This window comes from Gymnogyps californianus, chromosome 24 (genome assembly GCF_018139145.2).
Source record: "Gymnogyps californianus isolate 813 chromosome 24, ASM1813914v2, whole genome shotgun sequence".
NCBI classification, from domain to species: Eukaryota; Metazoa; Chordata; class Aves; order Accipitriformes; family Cathartidae; genus Gymnogyps; species Gymnogyps californianus.
In genome coordinates this window covers 5359602-5385861 of record NC_059494.1, presented here as the reverse complement: position 1 = coordinate 5385861, position 26260 = coordinate 5359602, and the positions used below count along the sequence as shown (strand labels likewise).

At 52.8% G+C, this 26260-nt stretch overlaps 1 protein-coding gene across 1 annotated transcript in view; it reads left to right on the top strand.

The window, feature by feature from the left end:
* The first annotated feature begins 3667 nt into the window (after positions 1–3667).
* Positions 3668–26260, top strand: part of PIP5K1C (phosphatidylinositol-4-phosphate 5-kinase type 1 gamma) — a 49244-nt gene continuing 26651 nt past the window's right edge. The window contains exon 1 of the mRNA XM_050910410.1: positions 3668–3813. Within this exon, the coding sequence (XP_050766367.1) occupies positions 3714–3813 (100 nt within the window). The 5' untranslated portion in view covers positions 3668–3713. The remainder of the gene's footprint in view (positions 3814–26260) is intronic.

Below are 26260 nucleotides of genomic sequence, written 5' to 3'. Positions count from 1 at the left end.
GGAGGGCAGAGTCCGGGTTTCCACTCTGCGTCATGAGCCACCGAAACCAGCCTGAGCGCCCACCCGCCAGTGCTGGACACGCAGGGACGCGGGTGCCCAGGGGGTGGCTGGGGCTGAGCAGGACCCTGGTGTGGTGGCACCCGCGGTCCTGTCCCGGTGCTTGTAAGACTGGTAATAAACAGGAGACCCCGGCATGGTGGCGGGGTGGTTTCCTGCCGGATCAGTGAGCTGAACTGGTGGGTCCTGTCTCAGCCATGTCACCAGTGTCAGCCGGTCAGTGCTTACGGGCTCCCTGGATGCCCGCGGCTGGCATGCCGTGAGCCACAGGTCCATGGGACCCTGACCGTGGGGCAGCCAGAGCATCACCCCGGGCTGACGGCTCATCCACTGTGCCAGAACCGACCCCGCTGCCACCCAACACAGCCTCTCACTGTCCCCAACCGGCTCCCACTGCTGTCCCATCACCAGGGCACCACAAATCGGCCACGCACCTGCGTCCCGCTGCTGCTCGTGGCTCTCCATGGGCAGCAGCAGTCTGGGGTGGGGGGGGACAGCACGGGGACAGCAGCAGCTCCCATCTCACCAGCCGGCACAGGCAGCGCCCATGGTGCCGCCAATCCCCACTCCTGTCCCTGATCTCCCCCCCAGGGACCTGGCGTAGGCCCTGCCCTGAGCCAAAGGCCGAGGCTGGCAGCCGGAGGAGCCGGCTCGGCCGGTTTCCAACAGAAACCAACCGCCCGCACTTGAAATGGCCCTGCCGGGAGAGACAATCCAACGCGCGGCCCAGCCCGATGCACCCAGCACCAGGCACCGGCAGCATGGGGAGCCCCACACACCCCACTCTGCCCCACGCACGCACCGTGGCCAGCATCTCCCAGGGTTTTTAATGCCAAACAAAGCCCGGGCTGCGCCGGGGCAGCTCGTCCCACCGCAAGGTCCCTGATTCAGGGCTGGGCCTGGCCCCAGGTGACACCATGGGCAGTGCCCACCGTGGGGACAGCAACGGGTGGGGAGGTTATTTATCGGAAAGTGATGCACCCTGCCCACCCCAGCCTTGCCCCATGGCCATCCCCACCACCCATAACCTGTTTTCCAACCCCCCTGCCGACGGGGGTCCTCAATCTGGGACCCCAAAGCTTTCCCGGGATCAGCGGGGTCCCTGGTCTCAGGCAGTGCTGCAAAACCGCTCGTCCCTTATCTGGTCCTGGCCATGCAGGTCCCAGATCCCCCCAAGAAGCTCCTCTAACCCAACCCCACCCACATCGTGATGGGCTGATCCTGACCCCCCGCTCTGGGAAAAGGGTCTCTGGGAAGGTCTGACCCAGCCAGGGTGTAAATCAGTAAGATGGAGGCACGTCCTCCAGCCCTCGGGGCACGGAGCTGTGACGGCGGGGTCCCACGATCCCCCCCACGGTATCTCCCTGCCATCGGGGCAGGACTCCAAGGGGGTCACCCGGTCCTGGAGCCACCCAGAAAGGGACAAAGCATGGCCGGTTCCCCAGGTGAAAGCACGGCTGGGTCCCCGTCCCCAACCGGGAAGCAGGGCCAGCAGATCCTGGGGGACAGGGCTAGGCACTCACCGAGCCTCGGATCCGACCAGGAAGGAGCTGAGCTCCCAGGCTGGTGGCAGTGGTGTCACTCCAGGGTGCCTTGCGTAACCCTTTGTGGGCCAGACGCTGCCTGCAGGAGGGAAGGATGAGGAAGGGGGTCCCGCAGGAGCTTCCCGGGCACAGCAGGAGTCATGGGGGGGCTCTCCCTGTTGTCCTCCACAGTGCTGGTGGCTCAGCCACGTCCACTCGCCCCCCCCCCCCCCCAGCTCTGGGCAGGGACAGGCTCACAGGATGCTGGTGGTGGCTGGGGACGGGGGACGGGGATGGGGGGGGGGTGTCCTTCCCCCCCCCCAGGCTGGCCCTCTCCAAGGTGGTGGGGCTCTGCGCCAACCCGCACTGCCCCGGACCCCCAAACTCTCCCAGCAGCCCTGCTCGGGAGTCCCCAGGGGGCCAAATGGCCTCACCCTGTGCCCCAGGAGGGGACAGGGATGGTGGCCAGCCTGGGGCTCCCAGTCCTGGGGCGGGGGGGGGGGAAGGTGACCCTGCTGATGGCTGCTGTCCCCTCTCCTCCCCTTTCCCTTTCCTCTGCCCCCCACCTGGGGACCAGCCCCACGTCATTCCTCCTTCCGCGGGGTCGCTTTCCTGCGGTGACAGAAATCAGCTCCACGCCTTGGCTCTCCATCCAGGCTGCTGCTTCCAGCCGGGGTCGGTACTGATGCCGCAGGAGGAGGTCACAGCCCTGCGGCGGGGCGTCACGGGGGGACCAGTTCCTCCTGAACCCCCCGGCCACCAGCCGCCACCCCCGAGCCGGAGCCATGGAGCCGCCGCTTTCCCCACCGCTCGTCAGATCGGCATCAAGTGGCTCCTTCTCGCCGAAGCCGCCCGCCAGCCCCGAGGGCAGGACGGAGCAGCTCCCGTCCAGGCGGCCGCCGCTCCCCAGGCCCGGCCGCAGCCTCCCCAGCTGCTCTGGGGCCACCGGCTGCACTCCCGCACAGGGACACGGCCGGGAGCACCGGAGCACCGGGACACGGCCGGGAGCACCTCGGGCCCGGGGACGGTGCCGCCGCCGAGCAGCCTCATTAGGGCCACCGGCACCTTCCCCGGCTGCGCCGAGGGCCGGGCGTTAATGCCGAGCTGGTTCCCCGGCTGGGGCTGGCCCTGCCCGTGACACGTTTGTCCCCCGGGGCCGGGGACCGGGGCAGGCTGGTGTGAAGGGAGCAGCCCGGGAGAACCGGCGGGGCCGGCCGAGGCTGACCCGCACCCCGAGGCCTCCCCGGGCCCCGGGCCGGGCGGCGCGCTGCCACTAGATGGTGCCACGGCCCGGGATGGCCGCGGGGCCGGGAGGAGCCGGGCCCCGGCCCGCGGGGGGGGCGGCGGCGCTGAGCCGGGTCGGGGTGGCCCGGCCCCGGGGCCTCTCGGACGGAGCGTGCCCGGTGCCCGGGCAGGCCCGACCCGGCGGCTTTCGCGGCTCCCGGGGGGACCCGCCGAGGGGGAGGGCGGGGAGGCGGCGCCCGGCACCGGGAGGGCTCCGGTCCCGCGGGGGCCAGAGCGGGGGGCACCGGGGCCTCCGCCGCACCGGGGCCCGGCACGGGGCCGCGCCGGGGGTGATCGGGGCCCGGGGTCTCGGGGTCCCGCGGTACCGGGGCAGGCCGGACCCGCACACCCGCCGGCACCGGGCCGGGCCGGGCCGGCCCCCGCTGCCATGGCGACCGGCAGACACACACACACACCACACACCCCGCCCCCGCGGCGGGAGCGCCGCGGCTCTATGGTGCCTCCCGCCCGCTAGAGAGGACGGGGGTGGCCTTTCTCTTCGCCGCTCTATGGTGCGCGAGGCCCCGTCTCTCTCTCCCCGCGCCTTTCAGCCGGGAGCGGTCCCGGTCCCACAGCCCGCGGACTATCGCGACAGCCAGCCCCCACGTCGCGATTAATTCCGGCGGAAGGGGACCGCTCTACTTCCGGTGCTGGCCGCGGCCCCCTTCCGCCCTGCGGTGCTGGGGCGTGTCTAGCCGCGGCGCCTCCCGCGCTCTATGGTCCCCGCCGTTCCCAGTCTCCTCAGCGGCGGCGGCCGGAGCCGGGAGGAACGCGGCGGCGGCGGCGGCGGGCGCGGGCCTGGGCCTGTCCTGCCCCGGGCCTGCCCTGCCCGCGGCCTTCGCGGCGGCCATGGAGCTGGACGTGCCCGAGGAGGCGGAAGGCTCGGCCGTGGCGGGTGCCGGTGCCATCACCCCGGAGGCCGGCGTGGGGGGACTGGACGCGGCAGGAGGTAACGCGCTGCGAGCACCGGGCGGCCGGCACCCTCGGCCGGGCTCGCCGGCGTGTTCCCCCGCGTGTCGCCGTCCCCGCGAGGGGCCGCTCCCGGCCGGGCCCCCCCGGAGTGTGTGTCCCTGTGTCCCGTCCCCCCTCGGGCCCAGAGTGGTTTAGCCCAGCTGCACCCCGGGGGGGGGGTGGGGTCCTGAGTGGTACCTGCCGGCCGGGCCCCCCGCATTCTGCCTTGTATCCCCCGCGGGGGGGGGGGGGGGGGGGGGGGGGGGCTCGGAGTGGTTCAGTCCAGCCCCCCCCTCTCCCGGAGTGTGCCACTCCCGGGGCACCGCCTGGTCCGGTCCAACTGCCGCTCCCCCCCCTCCCCCGGGGGACCCAGAATGGTTCCGCCCCGCCGGGGCTCCCCGGGTACCGGGGGGGAGGCCGGCCTGGGGCTGCCCCTTGGCCCCTGTCCCCCGCCCGCACCGGCGTGTCCCGGGCCGGTGCTTGCTGGGGGGGGGGCGCAGCTGCGACCCCCGGAGCAACGTGCAGGGCACAGGCCGGCCTGCCCGGCTCCGGGGCTCCTCCCCGCCACCCTCCGGCCCCCAGCCCCGGTTCCGGGGGGCTGTGGCGGGCGCTGCGGCACCCTCGGGGGCGGGTGACCCCAGCGCCGGAGCAGCCACCCGGTTGCCCGGCTGGCGAGCGGGTCCCCGGGCCACGCTCTCCCCCTCTCTGCGGGGATGGGCCTCGGGCGTTCCCCTTCCCTCGGTGGGGCGGGAGGGTCTGGCGGGGGGGTTTGCTCGGGGGGGTGGAGGGCCCTGCCTTGCTCTGGGGAGTTGCTGCGGCCCGGTGCTCCCTCCCGCAGGGTCCCCGGCAGCCCCCTGGCAGCGGGAGGGCAACGTTGCTGCCGCGCCAGGATCCGTCTCGGCAGCGGCGAGACCGGGAAGGCCATTTGCGAGAGGCAGGGAGCGAGCCCAAGCCTGACAACACCGCTGGCAGCGTTAACAGAAGATTTGGGGTTCCTCGGTTCACAGGATCGGATATATGTGGGGCTGTGCAAGTGCGCCTGCCTCCGCCTTTGCTGCCGAATAATTTAGAGTTCGTTAACAACCTCAAAATTGCTAGCTTTTGTTTTGCGTGTGATCGTACAGCCCTGCTCCGTTGTTGGGTTGACACGTTCCTTTGTGGGCCTGACGCGAAGCTCCCGAGCACTTGTCTGAGCCTGAAGTTCATTCAGAGCCTGCTACGAGGTAGACGGGTTTTGGTTGTGTTATGACAGCAATCTCCTTGTCTTCAGGCCTTTAAATGAGGATCATTAGATCTTCTAAAAACCAACAAATTACAGTGGAAGCTGTGATTATTTCAGAGATGTCATCTGCCGCGTTGGGGGGGCTGGATGTAACGTGTAATTTTTGGTAAGGTGCTGAGATTTAGGCAAGTGGCAAGCTGTCCCTGGCCTTCCTGCTTCAGTTCCTCGGTGCTGCAAGGAAAATGGAGGGGCTGGCTGCGTGCAGCTTGCCTTTCCCCATGCTGCTCGCGGCGCTCCCCACCCACCGCTCGGACCTCTTCTTCTGGAGCGTTCTCCCAGCATGGTGTGGTGTGGCTGGTGGACTTCCAGCTTGCGATGCTGAGGGAGAGAAAGAGAGAACCTCTTGCCGATGAACAATTAAAATATTGTTTATCCTTCTGATTTCTCTGTCATCTTCCTGGTTTTTGGGGAGGGTAGAGGGTTGTTGCTCAGGGCAAGTCTGCGGAGACTGTTGCTCAGGAGGGGTTTAAGCAGGGAGCGTGTGTTTTTCTTCCCTTTGCATGTAAATCTGAATTTACAAACCTGTAGGTTGTCTTACCTTACGCTGATAGTAAAAAAGATGAAAGGGAGCCAGTAATCTCACCGATGCTTTGATTTTTTCCGAGTCAAGTTGCTTACTCCTCACTTGGGTAGCGTCCAAATTGTATCACTTGGCCTCAGCCGCACTTGCAACTGGAGCTCCCAGGAGGGCTGGGGACAGCGTGCACGACAGCTAACGAGTATTTTCTGGAAGAGAACAAAACCTGGGGGGACTGGAGGTGGCCCTTGGTGGGCCATGCGCGAAGGCATGGCTACACCCGCACGCAGGGTGGGCTGTGCTGCAGGTCTCGGGTCAGGACTGCCGGCTGACGGAGCACGTCAATGTGCTCCATGGTCCTTGTTGCAGCAGATGGGAATACTATATGCCAGAGCGATGTGCCCGGGAGCAGAGGGGGTTTGTGCTGAATGTTGTCCTGTTTTGTTGACTGTTTTGAAGCTGATGATGACAAACCAAATTTAGTGTGTGCAGCGCTGATGCCTTCGCTGCTATTTGGAGCAGCGGTGGAGGTGGTGAAGTGCTCGTGACCCACCAATACAGGTGCTTCGTGCCGCTCACCTTAATGCTTGTGCCGTTTATGAAGGATTACCAGCGTAGCTGAAATCTGCTCCCTAGCTCTTTGCCGGAGAGCGAGGATGGCTGTGTGCTGCGCTCTTACTAAACGAACTTGGCAGGGTTAATCCAGACCGTAGGTCGGGTCAGCAAAGACCTTCCCCAGGCGCTCAGTAAATATTGAGGGGGGAGCTGGTTAGTCTGGTACAGGAGTAAAAATGGATGGAGGAGAGGGGCTGAAAGTTAGGGAAACCTTGACAGTAGGTTGAGTTAAGGCATGGAGAGTGTTCTGAAGGGAGCTTTTGGAAGTCTCATAATACACTTTGAGGGAGAAAACCTCATTTAGTGCCAGCAACTAGGCTCATGCATGAACACACAGGCTTAATTCGTCCCTTTCTGAGAACGCAGCTTTGAGGTTTTTAGCAGTTTTGTGACCACTGTGGTTGAAAAGGGAGTTTCAAAATCTGATGGGTGTAAATGGCTGCTGTGCTCCTCCCCGAATCCGTACCCTCTTGCCCTGGGAAGAGGCTGCAGGGAGCGTAAGGGACTGTTCGCCGGTTTTGGTGCAGATAGCAGAGCTGTCGGCAGGAGCGGAGGCAGTGTGCGGAGGCACTGTGTGCGTGCGGGGTGACAGGCGAGCACTGGGATCGTTCAGGCTGCGGTGCCCCGACCCCAGAAACGGTTGGGTGAGGAGAGGGCACGTCACCATCCCTCTACCTGGGTGCAGCCTGGAGACAGAGGGTCTGGAAACCTCCTTTTATCCAAGGGGGCTCAAGTTATTGGAGAGCTGTTAGTACAAAACTGATAGTGAAGCTGGTCTCCACCATCTCCTTGCAAAGGTGGAAATTCTCAGCCTGATGGGGAAGTAAAGTTGACATCCAATTTATTTCCATTTCTCACGTCTCCTGTTACATGGGTTGCAGACTCCCCATCATTTATGGCTTAGAGCCTGGGCAGAAGCCTCCGACGTGTTCTTCAGGGCTGAATTCAGCTTTAGGGAGCTGAAATGATTTAACAAGTATTTATGCTCTTGTTCAACAGTTGTCTCGCTGTACCCAGAGCTGGAGATAGCAAAGTGGAGATCCCGGCCCCAGCCAGTGGTGCCGAGTGTGCTGGATGCTGGCAGCACCTGTAAGGCCATCTGCAAAAAGCATGGGGAGAGCATTGATTGCGACAGATGAGGAACGGTATTGCAGCTCTTCCCTCTTTGCAGTGATAACTTTGACGTGACTTCTGAAGGGTTGCTGGAAGCAATTTTTTCAGTGAGCAGATTAGAGATAAGAGAAGAATTCCACCCTGTGGGGCACAAGCAGTTCAATCCATACCAACATGATGGAGAGGGAAATTGGAGAGAGCTTATCAGCTTGAGGAAAAATCAAATGTAAACATCATCCCCAGCATGATTATGGTTCACAGCTTAGCTGGATGTCACATGCCTCTTTCCTGTGAAATGGTGCTAGCGAAGATGATTATGGAGGGAGTCAGCTAGGCAAAAACAGACAGAAAAACACCCTGCGCCTTGAACTTTTAAAGACCCTGCAGTTACTTCACAGTCAATAAGTCACAGCTCAGCTGCAGGGAAGGAGGAAGGCAATGAAAATAGAATTCAGGCTGCTTTGGCAAGTTAATTGTCCTTTAAGATATGAGTCGGCTGGAAACAAATAGGGAAGCTGGGATTATGGGGCCTGCGAGCTGCGAAGGGCAGTATTTGTATGGCAGGGAGATCTGGGTGCTGCCCCGAAGGATGCTGAGCCCGTCTGTATTGGTGCCAGGACAGGCTGGAGAACGAATCCCCGAGAACCCAGGATGAAGAATGATTAATCTAATTTTCAGTAACTAGCATTTGGCATTGACCTGTATATAACAGCCCGTTACAGCACTGCTGGATCTGCGGCTGGCAAAGCTGCTGCTGCCGTGTCCCACTTGGGAAGCTCGCTGGGCCTCTCCAGAAGGGCTCCTCAGGGAGTGACCTGAGTGGATTTAGTATGAGCAGTGCATAATTTGGGAACGATTATTGAAGTGATTCACTGACATGACCATTATGGGCTCTTGCCAGATGCACAATCTTATTCAATATGATTTTCCCATATAAGGTGGTTGCAGCTTGAAAAGCAGCAGCAGGAATTCCAGTGCTCACTTTCTTCATGAACACATCTTTCAATCACAGCCAGTCGAGTCCAGAAATAGGTCTGCCACGGCTGTGCGATACCCTGACGAATGCTCGGAGAGCCCTTCTGATCACATGCAGCTTACATCTTTGTCACATTTGATTATTCCTGTCCATCTTTTTGGGCTGCCAAGCATATTCCCGTAGACCAGGATTAATCTATAGAGGCCTAGCAGGTGCCTCGTTCCCGACATGGATGCGGTACCCGTGTGCTCTCTGGGACCTTACCGGCACGAGATCATTTCCCATCTGTGTGTATGGGAAGTGCAGGCGTTACGTGGGTATAATTAACTTGCAGCTTGCAAGTCAGAAAACATCACACCTTTTGCGCTGCACTGGGGAATGTCAGAAGCAGAGTTGGAGGGGTAAATGTTTGCTAACTCCCAGTGCAAGGAGGGTTTGGCTGTGTTTAGGCGGGAGTGACCTTCAGCAGGCTGGTTCGCACGCTCCGCTCCCACCAGCAGCGCGGGGACAGAGCTGCTGGTCATGTCACTCGCGAGAGATGCTCCCTCTCGCAGTCTGGCTGCAGGAGAGCAGGAGCCAAAGCGGGTCCTGCCCTCCCCGGATGGTCTGATCCCATGGGTGCACTCTCCCTGATCTCCCCCAGAGCCTGCGGTGCTGGGGGAGCTGGCAGGAGCAGCGAGTATCGGAGCAGGCTGCCGGTTGAGGCATGCTCTCTAGACCCTGGAAGGTTTAAAGCAGAGGCCTCGGCACCTCCTTTTCTCGAAGATGCGTGGGCAGGGAGAGGGGTGACTGTGTATGTGTGAACTCATAAATAGCAGCAGAACAGTAGAAGGCAGCCTAGGTGGGGTTTTTTGTTTCCTGTTAAGTCTTTCCAGGTCTCGAACTAAAATTTCTCATAGTCCCCTTTAAATTTAATTTGTTTAATAACCGAGTTGACAGTGTCACTTTCCTTCAGCTATCTCCCAAGCTGTTGCCTTCTAGGCCTGCAAGCTGTGTCGCCTTGTTGATGTGCCCAAGAACAGAATTTCTGAGTCACGTTGGACTGGACGTCTGTGATAGTGTCCGTGGGGCCGGGCAGAAGCTATTTTTAACGCATTATGCAGGTGCAAAGCCCTAGTTGTTTGGTGTGGTTTCCCAGTAAGTAGCTAATATTGGGGCAATACCTCTGTGTGGTATTTCGCCATTTCTAAATCCATCTGTGGCTAGTGCAGAAACTCAAAGGAGCAAAATATTGTCATTTTCTCTAAGTCTTTGGCAAAGCAGAATTCCTGGCACAAGCACCCTCTCTGCGTTTGCTGCCTACTGTTGGTGCACCGCTCCGTGTTCGTCCAACAAGCAAGTGCAGCCACTTGTCTTTTCCTCTAACGGGAAGGATGCCGTAATGAAAACGCGTGCCGTGCTGAGCCCCTGCCCACGCGGGGCTGCCCGTCCATTCCGCTGCGTGAATGCGCTCACGGCAATGAAACAACAGGAGCACAGCGGAAAGGTAAATCAAGGCACTGCGAGGGACTGGAAACAAAAGGCCGTTTAATGCTGAAATGAAGACAAAAGTGCAAGGAAGAAGAGGGTCGTGTAAAAAAACCCAAACTGGTGGCCTGTGTGAAGTGAGTTTTGTCTTGATCCTTACCAGCACTGACCTTCTCAGCAGAGCAGCCCAGCGTTGCTCACCTACCCGCCTGGGGAGCTGCGTGCCAAAAGGAAAAGCATCTGCTGGCTTTCCCAGGCTCGCCACCTCCTCTCTGGATAACTAGCGGACTGAGTCCCTGGAAGGGGAGCCTGGCCTCTCCAAGCAGCCCTACAAGAGCCAATGATAATAAAGTAATGTTGGGGTTTTTCCTTCTTTAGGTAGGTCTTACAAATAGTCTGTTCCTAAGCAGCCTGGCACTTGTTTGTTTGAGTTTTTCAGTGTTGCCAGTAGCTGAGTTAACCTCAGGACTTTCTGGGAAACATTTTCTGTAATTAAAAAGCTAAAAGTGATCGGAGCAGCTTTTCTGTCACTTTGTCTCTTCTCACCCACATATTTAAGCAGAAAATGCTGTCAACCCCTAATTAAGTGTAGTCTTCTTCCATCATGTGTTCTTGTGGCTTCCCCAGCTTACGTGTGGGTTTTTGCACTGGCTTGCGGTGAATAACCCAGGCTGAGTCACAGTATGTGCTGCGGCGGTGAGGAAATCTGGAGGCTTCAACGTGTTCGACTGCCCCAGTGTTCACGGCCCGTCCGATGCCGCTGGTCACTGCTAACTGCGACTTGTTTCGTTGTCTCGCAGCTCTGGGGAGAGGCTGCGAGTCTTTCGCCGTATGAGTTAGCCCCTTTGCTTCTCTTCCAGCTTTCTTTGAATACAGCAAACCCAGCACTCTTCCCTAACTCTGTTTAAAAAAATACAGATGTGTACAACTAGAGAGTCAGTGTGTAATGTGAAGGGTTCTCTTAAATATTTATTGTAACACAGAAACTGGCTGGAATAATTGATATTTGAAGAATAGCAGCATTATTTTATAGTGTGGAGATTGCATATTCTGTACAGTTGCATCTCTGGCAAATGACTGTTTGAAGAGCTGTCCCTCTGGGTAATTGCACGGGTTTGCAGCCATTAGATCTGGAGTTGCAGAAAACGAACCTGACAATGTCCAATCACTGCCTGTACGGTTTGCATTCAGTGCGAGGAGTGTAAAACGCTTTGCAGACTCATCGAGGGGGCACGGTCCTCATCTTCTCTGTAATTAGCGGAATCTGCATGTTCTCTTTGCAGAAATTGCCATTGGAGAGGGTGGGAAAGACTTCCTGGGTGAAAAGAGAAGTTGGAAACCAGCTGTTTGCTTCTCTGGTGTCTATGCCGTTGCAGACCTGCCTGTTGCGTGAGTAGGGTTTGGAAAGGAAGGGCCCACGTTCCGGTAGCACACCTGTAGCTGCTCCTGCTGCACAAGGCGCTCGTTGATCCGGCAAAGGAAACCGGGTCACGGCCCGGTGTTTGTCACAAGACCAACCTCGGCAGAACGCTGCCGCTTCTGAAAGGGCCTGGAGATTAGCTGAGCCTGGGAACACCACACGCAACAAGCTCATGTCTTTGTTCTGTGTGAAATAGCTCAATCTCCTGAACCCGGAGGAATTAACAGATTATAAGACAAGGGCAGCTTTGCCTTGTTTGCAGTCATTAAAACGTAGCAGCGCGCTGTTGGGACAGTACTTTCAGTGACGTGGGCTGGTGGGGAGCTTGGTACCGGTCAAACTCCAAGTAGCTCAAACGCTGTTTTTCACTTTACTGCATAACATTAAATCTCTCCTAGCCGTGCGGGGGAATGATGTGTAATTCAGCTTCTGCCTTGTGCTCTGGCTGCCACTGTTAAGACTTTACTGCTTCTGCGTTCTGGATTTGCAGTGGTCCCACTGGTGCCTGCGGTAGCTGTTGCTGAGCGATGCTCTCGTGTGGGGCTTGGTGGCTCCTGCAAAATTGGTTCTCTGTGCTTTGAGGGTCCATGTAGCCAGAGCAGTTAATAACTCTTCATTTAAACTTGGCAACGGTTTCTCTGATGAAGCTCTGTCAAACTACTGACTCTTCAAATTCAAATTCTCTATGTTCCTGTACCATGGTAGACACCTCCTAATTTCTTCTCCAGAAGATCTGGGAGTGCTTCAACCTCAACCAGCACTGGGCTTGCAGAGGAAAGGCAGCTCATCAGCAGAGGAAGGGGAGTGCTGGGCTGTGAGCCAGTCAGGTCCCTACTCTTTCAGTGAATTTAGTAATTCAGAGTAATTCCCCAGCTGTTTCATGTTTTTTCCGTAGGAGGCAAAGAGATCTGCTGCTTTTGAGACCGGATAGCTGAGTTCACACAGTCGTTTGGCAGGGCTGGTGTTGGAAGCCTGTCCTTAATGTAACTGAAACTCTGGACACATTGGGATGCTCCCCTTCAAAATGGGTGTCTTCAGTGTGTCAGACCATGCTGGTGACCATGTTATGATTCTGCAAGAGTAGAATTAGTCAGGATTATTTTGCCCTCTCATTTGCTGCCTGGCAAGATGTTGTTTAAATTGCCGGTTATACTTTTCTTCCCCTTGGAGTTTGCCATTCTCAGTTGCTGCTTCATCTTCTGTCACCCCAAGTAAGTTAAGGTCCAGATCTCCAGTGGCTGAGACAGCCACTGAGACCAGTGAAGCACAACCTGATGGAGTTGAGGACTGACAGGAAAAACGCACTTAATCTCCATTAAAAGAGCATCGTTTGCAAAGTCAGTCCCTTGTGAGTTCAAGCTTGATGCACAAACTTACTTTCTGCCTCTCTGGTTAGGGCTGGATGCGCTCCACCTGCGTGGGTGCCACCTGAGCAGGGGGTGGCTTGCTCAACCCCACGTGGGGCAGGAAGGATAGGGAGGAATGAGGTAAGTAGAATAAAAGCAATGCTACCTTGTATTTAACGCAGGAGTAATGTAGGTCATCTTAATCTGCTCTCCCTCCTCCCCTTCCTGCGGGATGGGAGAGAGTCCTGGCCACGTGCGCTGCAGGGCGACAGGGAGGTGGGACAACCTTTGCTTTGGAGCATTTTGTGATCTTTGCAGGCTTTTCTACTAGCTTATTGCCTACCAAAAAAAAAAAAAAAATTCTCTCCAATAGTAGAGCAGAATAGTGTTGTTTCTGTGCATGAAATGAATGGCTTCAAGGTGTTCCCAATTATTTTTTTAGGGTGGAATTCCTGATTTGTGGGTGGAACTGATTCTCTTTAAAGGGCAAGTTAACAGCATCCTCCTGAGCTCTTGGATATTTACTTCATTTTTCTCCAGTTGAAATTGGGCAGCAGTGCAGTTACAGCACTGCTTCCGTTGCTGTGTGAATACCTGTATAAACACCTTTCTAATGCTAGTCCTTTCAGCCCTCCAGTGATGAGAGTTTGGTTCAGAAGGGCTGCGTATGGATTTTCATTTTTCATCCAGGGCTGTACGAGCTCAGGTAATTAAGGCCACTTGGCACCAATTTGAGCAACTTGAGTGTTGGGAGCAATTTTGGTTGGCGCATCAATACAGCTCACAAAGAGTTTGGAGCACTTGCGAAATAATTTTATGTAACTGGCAAGTTTTGAGAGATTTTGTGAAATCTTTTCCAAAGCTCGAGACGCATCTCCAAAGCACCGCAAGGCTCACCGCAGGCCGCTGTACCTTAAAACGGCCAATCTTATCAACGTGCACATCAGTGATGGAAACACTGACAGCAGTGTGTACCGCTCGCTTGCTGTGTCAACACAGTCGATAAGATCTTGGGGGTTAGAACAGCTGAGATGAGACACGGCTGGTTTTCTGCTCTTGGAGCCTGCTCGGTTTTGTTACCACTTTGTCCGAAGTGGGTCAGCTTCTGGCCACCCAGAAGCTGACAGCCCAACTTTGGCTAAGTGTCGTCTCTGATGTCCATTGATTTTACTCAAGGTCCTGAAGATCTGAGGGATTGAAGAAAAACCTTCAGGCTTGGCATAAGGCCTAGAAACACAAGTTTCCATTTTACAAAGTAAAATGAAGGTGATTAGCTGGAATCTCCCATTGCCACAGGTCAGGCGGCCTGGTTTCTTCCTGCAGGATGCCTGGCTCTCTTCTAAGCGTAGAGTTGGGAACTGAAGTTCATGCTGGCTTTGTGACGCTGATGGCGTTTACCATGCTAGTTAGTGCGGAGAGAGAAGATACTAACGCAAGGCATAAGTGATGGTACTTTGCTAACTGCTCTAAAAAGACGGGGAAAATTTGCCCTTGTCTTAATGCTTGCTTGTCGTGTTTGGTGCTTTCCGTGACCTGGGCAGTAGCGCAAGCAAAATATTACCAAAGCCTCTAGTGTGGGCAGGATACAGCAGCTGATGACAAAGATGCTGCAGTAGTTTTCTTTCTATAGTCTCTCTGCGCATGTGATGGACCAAATTTTGTGGATTTTTCAAGGCAAAATTGTCCATTACTGCATTTTTCAAAGGGAGGCAGCTGGCTAAAATCATCATCTGGCTGAGTGCTCCTTCCCTGAATGTGTGCCTGATGGCACTTCATGCAGTCACTCCATTTAGATGCTGATGTGAAACTTGGTTCTCTCTTCAATTTCTTGATTTCACAGTTTCTGTCTGTGCAGCCGGTTCTGCAGCGTGTGCATCCCCACGCCAAGAGGAAGGTGTAATGTGATCAGAAGTCCTACGCGCTGCTGAGAGGGCAGATGTAATACCTGAAAGCGCTTGTCTTCTCTTTAAATGTCACTTCTAAATGGGTGTTGTCTTTAAAATGACAGTTTTCCTCTCTGTATGTATTCGGGGCTGCTCTCGCCATCTGTCTGGATGCATGTTGACGGGGGCAGCGTACAAAGCGACATAGAATTTGCTGGCAGAAATGCAAACTATAGAGATGTAAAATAGTCCCTAACTTCAAAGCTGGAACAAAGACAGCAGAAAATTATACTGTCTTGAAGCTGTACTTGTCAACGTTAAATGACGTGCTCTTCAGTTACAGGGCAAACACTTGCCTAGGTGGAATCCAGAAATAAGGCAAAGTTTTTCAGTTTGGCCTAACAGGTGGTGATTATTTGTGGGTTTAAATAGCACATGTTATGGGATAATTTTTGTGTTGGTAAGGACTGTTTGTTCAGTGATCAGAACTGAAATCTGGAAGACTAACTATTGCTTAATTTACTACTTTTTTTTCCTCTAATGTTAACTTATGTTACGAGATAATTAAGTTTTTCTAGAGGGTGCATATTGTGCTGCATTTTGTAGCTTTTGATATGCATACTGCTTTTTTTAATTCCAGGATACTTCCTCTCAAACCGGCATCTCTTCAGGCTTAAATTAATTTTGATGGAAGAGGAATGATGACATAGTCTTTCTACACCTTAGTCTCAGAGGGTTGGATGTTTGTTTTCATTTTGGTATTAAGTAGGAGTCACTGGTGGATTAACTATCTAGGACGCTCTTTTGAGAAAGAGGCTTCTAGACTGGTAATGCCAGAAAATGCTTATTAAAGAAAATGAGAAAATGAAGGAACGAACATCCTGAAACTGCTAATTGCTTCTGCGGCTTCTTTGTGGACCGGCCCCATGCATTTCCTGCGTATAATGGCAATCTTCGCTGCAGCTCCCTTGCAGAGAGCCTCAAAGTCCTGATAAACGTGGGTTTGTCTTTAAAACGAAGCAAAAAGACTGTGTACTTTGTCAGACAAGACAGTTATATTTCAGTTAAAGACAGCAATTGCCTTATCTGTTTCACTTTTGGTATAATAAACCGGGTTGCCCATCGTATAGCAGATGCAGAGCTGGCCAATATAGGCCGGTATTAAATTGAAGACCCTCCTGAGATGAAAAGCTGGTAGTGGACTTCTTGTCAGGACTTAGTCAGCTGCGAAGAATGTGATAATTTGGGAGGAGCTTCATTTAATACCTGCAAGCTCGGGTTTTGTATTGGTAGGATGGCAATGCATGAGCTTCCACGAGGTATTGAGATTTAAGGTTTATAACTGATCTCAGAGAGATGCTATGGCTTCCCTAACTCGCAGGTTTTAAAACACAAAGATTGGTTTTAGTTGGAATCTTTTTTCTAAACTGAAAACTAGGAGCGCAAGAAGGCTGGAAGTGACCAGCATGAAGAGCAAACCGTAACCTAGAGGAACAAGATGGGTTTTTACAGTATCTGAAGAAATGAAATTTAAATGCAAGTTTTCCCATGAGGTGGGGTGAAAAACAACGTAATCTGTAAGGGTGATGTGGGGTGAAAAATTATTTAATCCAAGGCCTGTGGGAGGGAAGGATAAGATGTGCCTGAATGGCAGCTGCTTATCTAAAGGGAAAAGGAATATATTACAGGCAGAAGTGGCAAGTGCTGCCTGTTACTTAATGTTTTCTATTAGAGCTCCTGCTTTTGGTTGCTTTTACTTGCCAAGATAATGGTCTCTGAACGTCCTTTGCCTTATGGCTGGCCTTTAAATTCTGGCAAAACCGATGCACTCATTTTGGTGAAGGGGAAGCCAAGAAGTATTGCCCCATACAAAACTTCAGGTTCATCCTTAAATGGCATTGCAGGATCTGCGGGATGGTTCTGCTTCATCAGACCTGCCTTTTTCTCTTCCCATGGAAAGCCATCGGCACCTGACTGCTCTAAGCCTTCTAACTTCCATTGTGCTGTGCTTTGTAAAACTAACTCGCCCATTAAAATCTCCCTGGCCTCACCGGTGCGGCTGGAGGAGCCCCGCTGCTTGGTGGGTACAGATCTATAGGCTTGAGCCATCTGGCCTGGAAGAAGATTACTGGGTTGGGAGCCAGGAAATGCAGAGTTTAAGCCATGGAACTTCCCATGTCAGCCCTGTGTATCTTATATTCCCCATTGAGAGCTGTTACGTAGCTGTTGGCCAGCATTACTGCACACTTCTGTCTCTCTTCCTCCCACCCCACAGCGCACGCCACTGTCACAAAACAGAGAGCCAGCAGCTACCAGCTGAGTTGGGAGGGGAAACCTGAGCGAGAGGGAGGGTTGTCCTCCTGGAGATGCTTTTCAGAGTGAACGTGTGATGTTTGCCTGCCTGGCTGTGGTTTCTGTTTCTCTCCAAACGCAGGAGCAGATTGTGCTGTCCCCCCGCTCCTTCGCAAGTCAGTGGCAGTGTGTGTTCGGCTGATCCAGCCTTGTAGCGTTACGGTTCAGGGGAACTACTTCATTTCTGGTTTCATTGAAGTCTTAGCAAACAGTATGAAAGATCCTGTGAGATTCTTCTATGTAGTTCAGAAATGCTAGACTGAAGTTCACTCGATGCTGCTGTCTTGAATTACTTTATTCTATACCTGTTCTTCATAAGGCATCCCCAGTTTTTCCTTGTGTCAGGCAGATGTTGAGTAAAGCCCTGAGATGGGCTCAGGAGTTAAGTTGTCGTGGTTCAGGACTCTGTTTTAGGACCTGTGAGACCAGAAGTTGTTCCCAGTTGCACCTTGAGCTTACAGAGTTATAACAATGCACGTGTATGAGCCATGTGGCCAGCCAGATCGGGCTCTTCCCGAGGTGGTCACTTGTCTTTGCAGCCCGATGTTCTTCAGTTGTAGCTTTCTAAGTTTAATGAATGCCTTTCCTCCTCCACTCTCTCACTGGAGCAGGGCTGCTCCAAAACCCACAGCCCAAGAGCTGGGGGCTCTAGAAAGCTGGGAAAAGAGCCGACCCAGCTGGCTGTGGTTCAGCTCCACGGTAACTTGTTTTCTTTCACCTAATAACAGTCTGCTGTCAAACACATCCTGGAAACCACAAAATTACTTCAGAAGGACCTTGACCGCTCCTACATCCCGTGCAAGCGGTGTAAGTGCAGGATACAAAGGATAAGGGCAACACTTGCCCAGTGCACAATTCAGCAATGACCGTGGTCTCTCTTCTTCTGAATCCCAAACAGCGGTGCTGCTTGCAGAGGGACTTGTGGCCGAACTGGGTATGAACATGTGCGGCAGCCTCTGGGAAAATAGTGCCAGAAATCTGAAGTGTCCTCAGCACCCGGGGTGCCTTCGGGAGTTTGGGGATAACCAGTGCCTCAGTTCTGCCTGCGCAGCACTTTAGGAGCCGAAGTGCTCTTCTGGATTTTGCTCTTTGTTCTTTTGCATCTTTAGTTTGGACATGTACCTGTACAGAGGCTGGAGCAGAGCTTGTTCCCAAATGAGTAAATAAATGGACGTAGCTGCATTTGGTTATATAGAAGTAATAAATGCCTGGCTCAGCCTCCAAGTGAAAATCTTCCAGGTGGGGCTGGAGAAGCTGCTTTACTGACCTAGCTTTTGAGCAAGCTGCAGATCTGTGCCAGAAAGAGCCTGTCCTTCAGCTTGTCGTTACCTGTATTGGAGGAGGCTGTCCATGATCATCAGTGTAATGCAACTGAAATATCCTTGTAGCCCTGCATAGGCACCAGGTTATCTCTTCCTGCCATCTGTATGTCTCCCCTGTTTGTATTTCCTATTAAGAGCTCTAGAAGTGTTTTTTTAAAATTTCGTTATTTTTTAGGTAACTTATTTTCAGCTGATAGCTGAGTCACTAGCTGCCATGCTACAGCCAGGATCCCAGGGAGAGAAGAGACTACTTGCTGAAACTTTGAGTTACGATTTTTGGCAGCACACTTCATCTTTTGAGCTTGTTCTGCTGTGGCTTGTTTTGTTCCATCTGTTCAGGTGCCTTTGTTAGAGCAGAGCAGGAGCACTCGACTGAAACACTCTAGTCACAGGGAGCAGAAGTGGCCTTAACGAGGCTGGTGGGAAAAGAACATGGTGGTGAGCAATAATTTTAATTTATTCTTAACCTACAGCCCCCCCCACCTTGCAGCAGTAGCTTTTGCCCTAGAGGTCCTTCCTCAGTCTCACAACACGGGTATGTGGTCTGTCTAGAGCTGCTGCTGCAGGGGATGTTTGCTCACAGAGCCCCAACGGAGGAGAGGCGGACTGGAGGCCTCCTACCCCTCCGGGGTACCAGCCCCCTCAGTCTGGGGGAGAGAGAGGAGGTGTGGGCATGTCCAGGGAGGGATAGGATCCATCTGGAGGAAAGGATTTGCAGGAGCTGGAATGGATGAAGCAGAGTTTGCTCCTAAAGAGCTGGCTAGCCCTCGCTGTGGCTTGCCATAGGGTTTGGATGGGTTGTGCGAAATCTGTGTTGCCTGTGCAGGAAGAGGGTGCAGGCAGTGCGGGTGGCAGGGTGCTGTGATGAGGGCAGAGGACACGCTGATGGGAAGCAGCAAAACGCCAGCCAGGCCTGGCCTGCTGCCACATGTGAGTCGGGGTAGTTAATTTTGAATGAGGCCAAGGAATCTCGGATAGTGTGGTGCCTAATGAGCTCAGATGAGACATGCATGCAGCCTGGAGAGCTTGAATTTCTAGTTGTTACGGCAGCAAAAGCTTAGGTTATTTAGAAGTAGATCTCGTGAATAAAGATGTATCACTGGTCCGCTTCTCCTATCTTGTCTTTTTAACTGGATGTTTTTAGCAGGACCTGGTCAACTTGAAAACTACGTCTGAATTGCGTAGAGGGCCTGCTCTTTGAGGGGCTGTATCACAAACGCATGCTCTAAAAACAGGTCCAGAAATTCAACCTGATGCTTTTGCCTTGACATCTGTTTTTGAAACAGGTAGAAGTTACAGATGTCCCCCACCGCCTCTCCCACCCAGACCTTGTCCTCAGCGTTGCGATGCAAACCTCTACGTATGTGTGCATGTTGCAGTGTTGTCAGCAGCACCCCTGGCAACCTGAAAGTGTTTTGTGAAGGAGAGTTTACTCAACCTGATGTGAGCAGCCTAGCAAAAGGGCTTTATATCTAGTGACGCATGTTGTACGCGGCCCTGTTCTGAAATCCCCTTTCAAGTCTTCAGTGTTTGAGCACCCTCAGAAAATCTCTGTCAAGTGACATTAGCAAGAGCAGAATTAAATCCTAGAGGATTTAGCCGAGCAGCTTTGGCTATGGAGTAAATCAGGAAATACCCCACTCATTAAAAATCCAGGTGGATCTTCAGGATGACTTGTGAAGGGTGGCCTGCAGAAAAAAACAACTCTTTTCCCTCTGGAGATTGCTGTTGGTTGGGATGCTGAGCTCCCACAGTTTTAAAGCTGTGCTTACTGTGGTAACTTCTGTATATCCTGGTGTTGTGGTAGGTGGTTATTGTGAAACTTCAGGTAGATTTCTTTACCTGCTGTGACTATAGTACCTGGACTTCAACATGTCTTTTAGAAGGTCAGAAAATTGAAAATTTGGGGAGGTGGATATCTTTCTTGAGTTGCATTCTTCTATTTCAATGTAATTTAGTCTGAGAATAATTCTTGACTGAGTGAATGAGCAAGGGGAGTAAGCTCTCTGTCAAGTAACATCTATAGGAAGACACTTTTAAATGGTGGAAGTGATAAACAATCTGACCCATCCCTCCTGGATCGGAGGTGCTGACTTTGTTTAGCTGCAGAACCCTCTGTGAGAAAGGGCTGAGAGATAGAATAGCGGGGATAGTTTGTCACTGTCTCATATAGCTTGGAGTCTGGTGCCCTTTATATCTGCTGTGCTGCTTCTACAAGCAGCTTGAATGATTTCTTTGACTTGCTAGTGCTCTTCCAAGACAGGTTGAGATCCTTTGGAGGGATACCCAGAGAAGCAATATTGTAAAGGGAACCAAGCTGATGTTGTGCAAAGGCATCCTCCTGCTCTCTAGTTAAAGGGGTTTTGCCCTCTCAGTAACAATATCCTGTGCTATTTATCAGCTTAAGGCGTTTTGGCATTGGCTACAGTGAGGTTATCCTTTTTCTAGCCACCGATTCCTTGTCCCGTGCCTGGTACCAGCCTTGCAGGTATCCTCACAGAGACAGTGAGTTGCGAAGGTCGGGTGGTGGAGAAGAGCCTCCAGCAGTGCTAATCCCTACCTGGCCAGGAGGTGCTGAGGTCTGACGTTAAGCCTCGCGCAGCTAAAGCACTGAGCCGTGCCACACTGCAAACCTGGTGTATTTGGGGCAGAATAACTGCTCTGGCAAGCACCGTGTAACCTCGGATTAGTCAGCTCATGCTTCTCCCTCTTTATTAGTGGCACTTGGAGAATAGCATAATGGAGGATGCAGCTGAGCATCCTTTCCCTGCACAGAGGTAGGACACTGCACATGTTAAAAGTGCTGAATCCTGCTTCTAGGCAGGAGCCTGCAGGCAGGGAGACAGTGATGCTCAGAAAACAAAGGAGGGAAGTGAAGGACCAAGCCTTCTGAAAGCTGTCTTGTGCTTCTCTGACCTGGGGTTGGGAAACGGCGCTCTGGGACCTTGGGGCAGCTGAAAACTCCATCTGAACACACAGAAAGAGTCCCAAGGGGTGCCTGGGGTCAGGCGCTACATTCAGGTCCCCGATGTATTTGCAGTGTGACTAGAAAGGCAACGGGGGGTTCTCTGTCTTCTCGCTGCTGAACTACAGCTCTCCCAGCAGCCAGGAGATGCTCCAGTGAGCGATGTCGGTGGGTTGGGACCCGCTAGTAGGGGATGCGAAGTTTATCCTACCCCTGCGCAGAGGTAAGGGGGCAACTGGATGTCGCTCTAGCTCTTCTGGATGATTGTGAGGAATGTGACTTCAAAGTCCTTCAGCCTTTTATGGCCTCGCTCTAAATTGGCGTCGTGGTTTTAATGTGGTGCCACTGTGCCTGGCTGTCGTCACAGGCGCAGAGAGCTGGCTCTGTCCTGGAGAGGTTACGCTTCCTGCTGCGATGTTTGCTGTCTCTAATTAATCCTAATCAAGCTTTGCTGTGAATTCTGGTAGACAGATTTGGACTTGAAGGTTGTAATAAAGAGAGAAGCCAGAGGCTAGGAAGAGGCTGGCGTCCCTAACGCCACTGCCGGGGTGCCTGACCTTGGGAGCGTCTCACCTTTCTGCCTCCACTGCCCACGTGGGCAGCGAGGAGAGGGCTCGGCCGCTCTGGACGTGCCGGGGAGCGTGTGTTGTTCCACTCCGCAATCCTCCTGTGACCGGCGGCGTGGAAGGGAGCAGGAACATTGTGTTCAGATAAGACTGCACCTTTCCCATCTAGCAGATGTTCGCCTGAACATCCCACTGGATTGCATAATTACAGAGTTGAATGTGGAGCTGAACGGCTGCAGCCTTTTCCGCTACTGGGTGTCAGCTATTGTGTGCTCCTCTTGATGAGATTTTTGTTTTGCTTTTTTGTCGGCTGTGTCACACGGTTCGGGCTCGGCGCTCTGAAATTGTCCTTTTTTTTCTACATGCAGCTGATCCGAGACAAGAAAACAAATCAGTTCTTTTTAAATTTCATTTCCCTGGTCTTGTCCTGCTCGTTCCTCACTGTAATTGGGCTTCCGTGCTGTAAGCGCTTTTCTGGTGAGTTGTCAAGGAAACGTTTTAGCATGGTATGTCCTGGCTCAGCAGTGTGGCTCCCTGAGGAGGGCTGCACCCAGGATGCGGTCCCGCACCTGCAGCTGAGGGAGGAATGCGTTAACTCCCCGCCTGCATCTTCAGCTTCTGCCCTGCCTCCTGAGCTGGGATAAACAGATTTATTTCTGAGGCAGAAAGTTTCTGCATAGAAACCAAAATAAAATAGGCTGGTAGGTGCCTTTACTGCAGAATCATCCCTTTGTGGCAGTTCCTTGCAGTGGTGATGCTCCATAAGCTGGACGCTTTGCTTTGAGCAGCCCTAGCTGGGCTGTATAATGCAGGGCTTGAATTGCTTGATCCCTGGGGCAGTGCTGGCAAGGGAACAGTGAGAGCGCTTCTGGGGTTTGGGGTTCAAAACCCTCAAGCAAAAACCTGGAGGGGGTGGCTGGGGCAGGACTGGGTGCGGGGCTCACTGCTGGCTGGGGGCAGGCTGGGGGGCTTCCTGCCGCCCGCCCGTCTTGGGTTAATTGAAGGGCTGGTAGATGGAAACTGCCCGGGGTGGAAAGGAGGGAGCGAGCTGTGTCACTGCTATCAAGTAGGTATCACAGCAGTGCCCCGAGGCCCCGTCCTACCTAGCCGGTACACTAAGCTCTTTCCCTTAATTTGTACAAGGCATGCCGTTCCTTTCCGTAACGAGTTTATGCTCAAATAAACAAGACAAAGGGCATGGGAAAAGAGTGTAGCACATAGAGTTGGTGCAGCAGATCATGGTTTGCAAATGTCATCTTCCCTCCACAAAGTGGAGGTGGTTCCTGCGTGCTTGAAATGGCAAAACGAGGCATGGAGCTGGCGTGGGCGGCGAGCGGGAGCAGAGGACAGGGAGGAGAGCAGGGCGGCCAAGGTGGGATTAAATGGGATTACTTATCTCCGGCTGCTCCTGGTAGTCCAGTTTGAATACTGCCCCATGCTGCCAGCATTTCTGTCTGTCTGCAAGTAACTGCTGGACTTTGGATGGTGACTAAACTCTCCTGAGGAATGTGGAGCTACCTGTGCTGCAGGTGCATTGGAGCAGGGTCTCTCCTCCCCCTTGCCGTGCTTGCCCGTAGGGATGGAGTGAGCCTTGCCCGAGTAGCGGGCTGGCCGGGGCTAACCAGTGGGGAGAGAGAGAGAGAGTTTAGGCTGCGTTCAACCTGCGCGAGTTTTATGTAGATGACCCTGAAAATCAGTCAGTCAGTCAGCAAGCGCTCCAGGGAAAAATGGATACATTTTGGTATCAAAGCTATATGTAGATTCTTTATAACAAGAAGAATTTATCTCCGATTGCTTTATTTCCTTATTATTTCTACAAGGTCTCCAATGGCAGAAGCAGCTATCCGTGCCCAGGGTGCAGAGCAGTTGGCTACAGCTCTTTCTGCCAAGAGTTGCTGCATTTAAGGGGGAAAAAAACCCCAAGCTTTTTATTTAGTATTGTGGCTTACTTGATGTTTCTCATCCTAATCAAATTGTGTTGTTTTATGGGAAGAAAATGTGTTTAATGATCAGAAGTAGGTCATCCTGGATGCCTGGGAAGGGCAGGTTGTAAATAGCTGCCTTTTCCAGGAGGTTGCTGAGAGTCCGGCTTCTGCTCCCTGTTGTGTCTCCTCCTCTCTAATGACTGCCCTGCGCTGCCGGATCCTGCGTGCTGCTTGCTGGGAGCTGAAGCCACACATTTCAAGTGCGAGAAGAAACTCAGAGGTTGCTTTCTGCCTTTCCCTTTTCATATGGCCTGACGCTGGTGCTGGCTCCTCGGGAAGCCCCGGCTGGCTGCCTGCGCTAGTTCAGATGCTGCTTCTCAGCTGAGACCTGTTTTCTGGCATCTTCTCTGAATTGCCTTTCCCCACCCCACCACCCCCCTTAATTTTAATTTATTTTTGTCAGCCGTCCCTTACGGGAAGTAGCAGCTGTCTCTTTTGATGGATGTGTTTCATTTCCAGCCTTTCTCTCTGTATTTCGACTGCAACACATCTGCTACATGTGTATAGCCTTTAACTTTCACAGCTTGTGTCTTAGCACTCTTTCTTAATGCTTTTGCACATAATGCGTTGACCAGACGGGGCTGCATTTAGACTGGTCTGATCAAATAGTAAATCGTAGCATCCTAGTTGCAGTCTTCGCCTGCTCTTATTGTCTAAATGGGTTGCTCAGGTATGTCACGTTGTCTCGTTCTCAATCAAATAAGTGTAAAATTAGATCCAGACCTCCTTCGGGGGGGTGGGGGGGGTGACTTGTCAGAATTTCACAGCTTTCTAGCAGATTACGCTGGGTTAGTATTCAATGTCAGTTTTGCAAAGGCTGCTGTCAGCTCAGTAGTTTAAAAACAAAGAACAAATAAAGAACCCCAACAACAACAAATGTAAACTGCTGGTCCAGCACTTTTGTAGAGCTGTACTTTGAAAACTAGCCATGTTTGATTGCAATTGCCACTGCCCCAATTGAGAGTGAGTGGCAAATTGCAAGTCTCTGCTGTGTTGCATTTTTGGAGGGGTCATGTTGGTACAGCCTCCAGCTGAAGAGCTTACGTGGTGTTTATATTCTAACGTATTTTTAGTTGCAGTCACATTGTATATCTCCTTGTAAACATTTTAGTAAAGTGAAGCTTTTATGAAAGATGCAGCACCATCTCTGACTGGAGAAAGGAGTCCAGATAAATCTACCAGTTATTCAAAGTTGCTTTGATTTCTCTAGAGCATCATAAAGCATCAAATACTTATAATTCATAAATACATATGTGTGTGTATACATCTGTCTTCCAAAGAATACTTCTTTATTAGATCTTAAACAAGGCTTCTGCTGGATGTTTGTAAACTTTCTTAAGAAATTCCTTTTCAGTGGATAGAAGCCTCTCGTGGCTCTTTCCAGGTTTATAATGAAGGGGTTTTGCTAGTCAACTTGCCTTAGCTGGTTTTGAGAGAGCCGAGTGACTTTTTTTTTTTTCCTTATTTAGTTTTTAAAACTTATTCTCTGCACATAAATGAAACTTGAAACTTATGTTTTTAACTTAAACTCACTCTTAAGTTGCGGACAGCAAGGGCAATATTTTCTGGTTTTCATGAAGTTTGCTTTTAAGCCCAAAGATTTGATTATTTTTTAATTTTTTCTTTAAACTTCTTAACTTCTGACATCACTTGCATTTCCCTGATGACAGCATCTAGAGAGGCTGTGGGCTGGAGAAGCCGAGGGAGCTGCTCTGATCCCAACCCTGCACCATTTTGTGAGTTCAGATGCACCGATGAGGCCGGCTGACGAACCTGGTAATGCTGAGGGTTTCCTTCGTGAGCGGGAGCCCTCCTGCCAGCCTGTGCTGTGCTTTGCTTACGGGGAGCAAGTGATCAAGCATATGTAAACGGGGGGTGAGGGGCCCAAAAAGGTCTGGACACCAATTTGCTGATGCAATATATCACCGAAGAGGAGAAATGGGTTATCTCATCTTGTGTAGGTTTACACTCCTCTGGCGCGATAGAGCTACAACTTGGGAGTCCTTTTCTGTGTCGGACAGTAAATGTGCGGAGCGTTTCCAGGAGTAAATTCATCCCTGTCATGTGGGGTGTCAGCATCATGGCGGGGATGGGCAAGCTGTTTGTGGCTGTGAATAGAGAGGCATATGAAAAAAAAAAAAAGATGTTAAATCAGAGATGAGAATTGCTGAATGCTAGAACCGAAGCGTTCATTTCTGAGGCTCCGGAGGAGCGCGAGCATTGGGATAGGGTTGACTCAAAGCCATGCGCAGATGAGAAGAGGAACTGAAGGCAGCAGGTCAAGCGTGCATAAAACACACTGCAAAACCCAGGCACGAGCTGGAGGCAGGGCAGAAAACTGGGGTTGCATCCCGGGGTTCCCCTTCCAGAGCGGCTCGTCACGTTTCTGAATACACCCTCACTAAGCTGTACCAAATCGGATAAGAATCATTTCAATTAGCTTGTTAAGTGTTGAAACTTCCCGCAGCAGAGCTCCTGTTCCCCACAAACCCAAGTGCTGTCTCTCATGGCTGTATAACCCCGAAGCTGGAGTTAAATCAGTTTTCGCAAGGCCATCTGTCAGCTTGTTTGAGACAAGCACAGTCGAGTGTTGTGCGCTGAGTAGCCAGTGGAAGATTTTTTCATTTTCTGCCTAG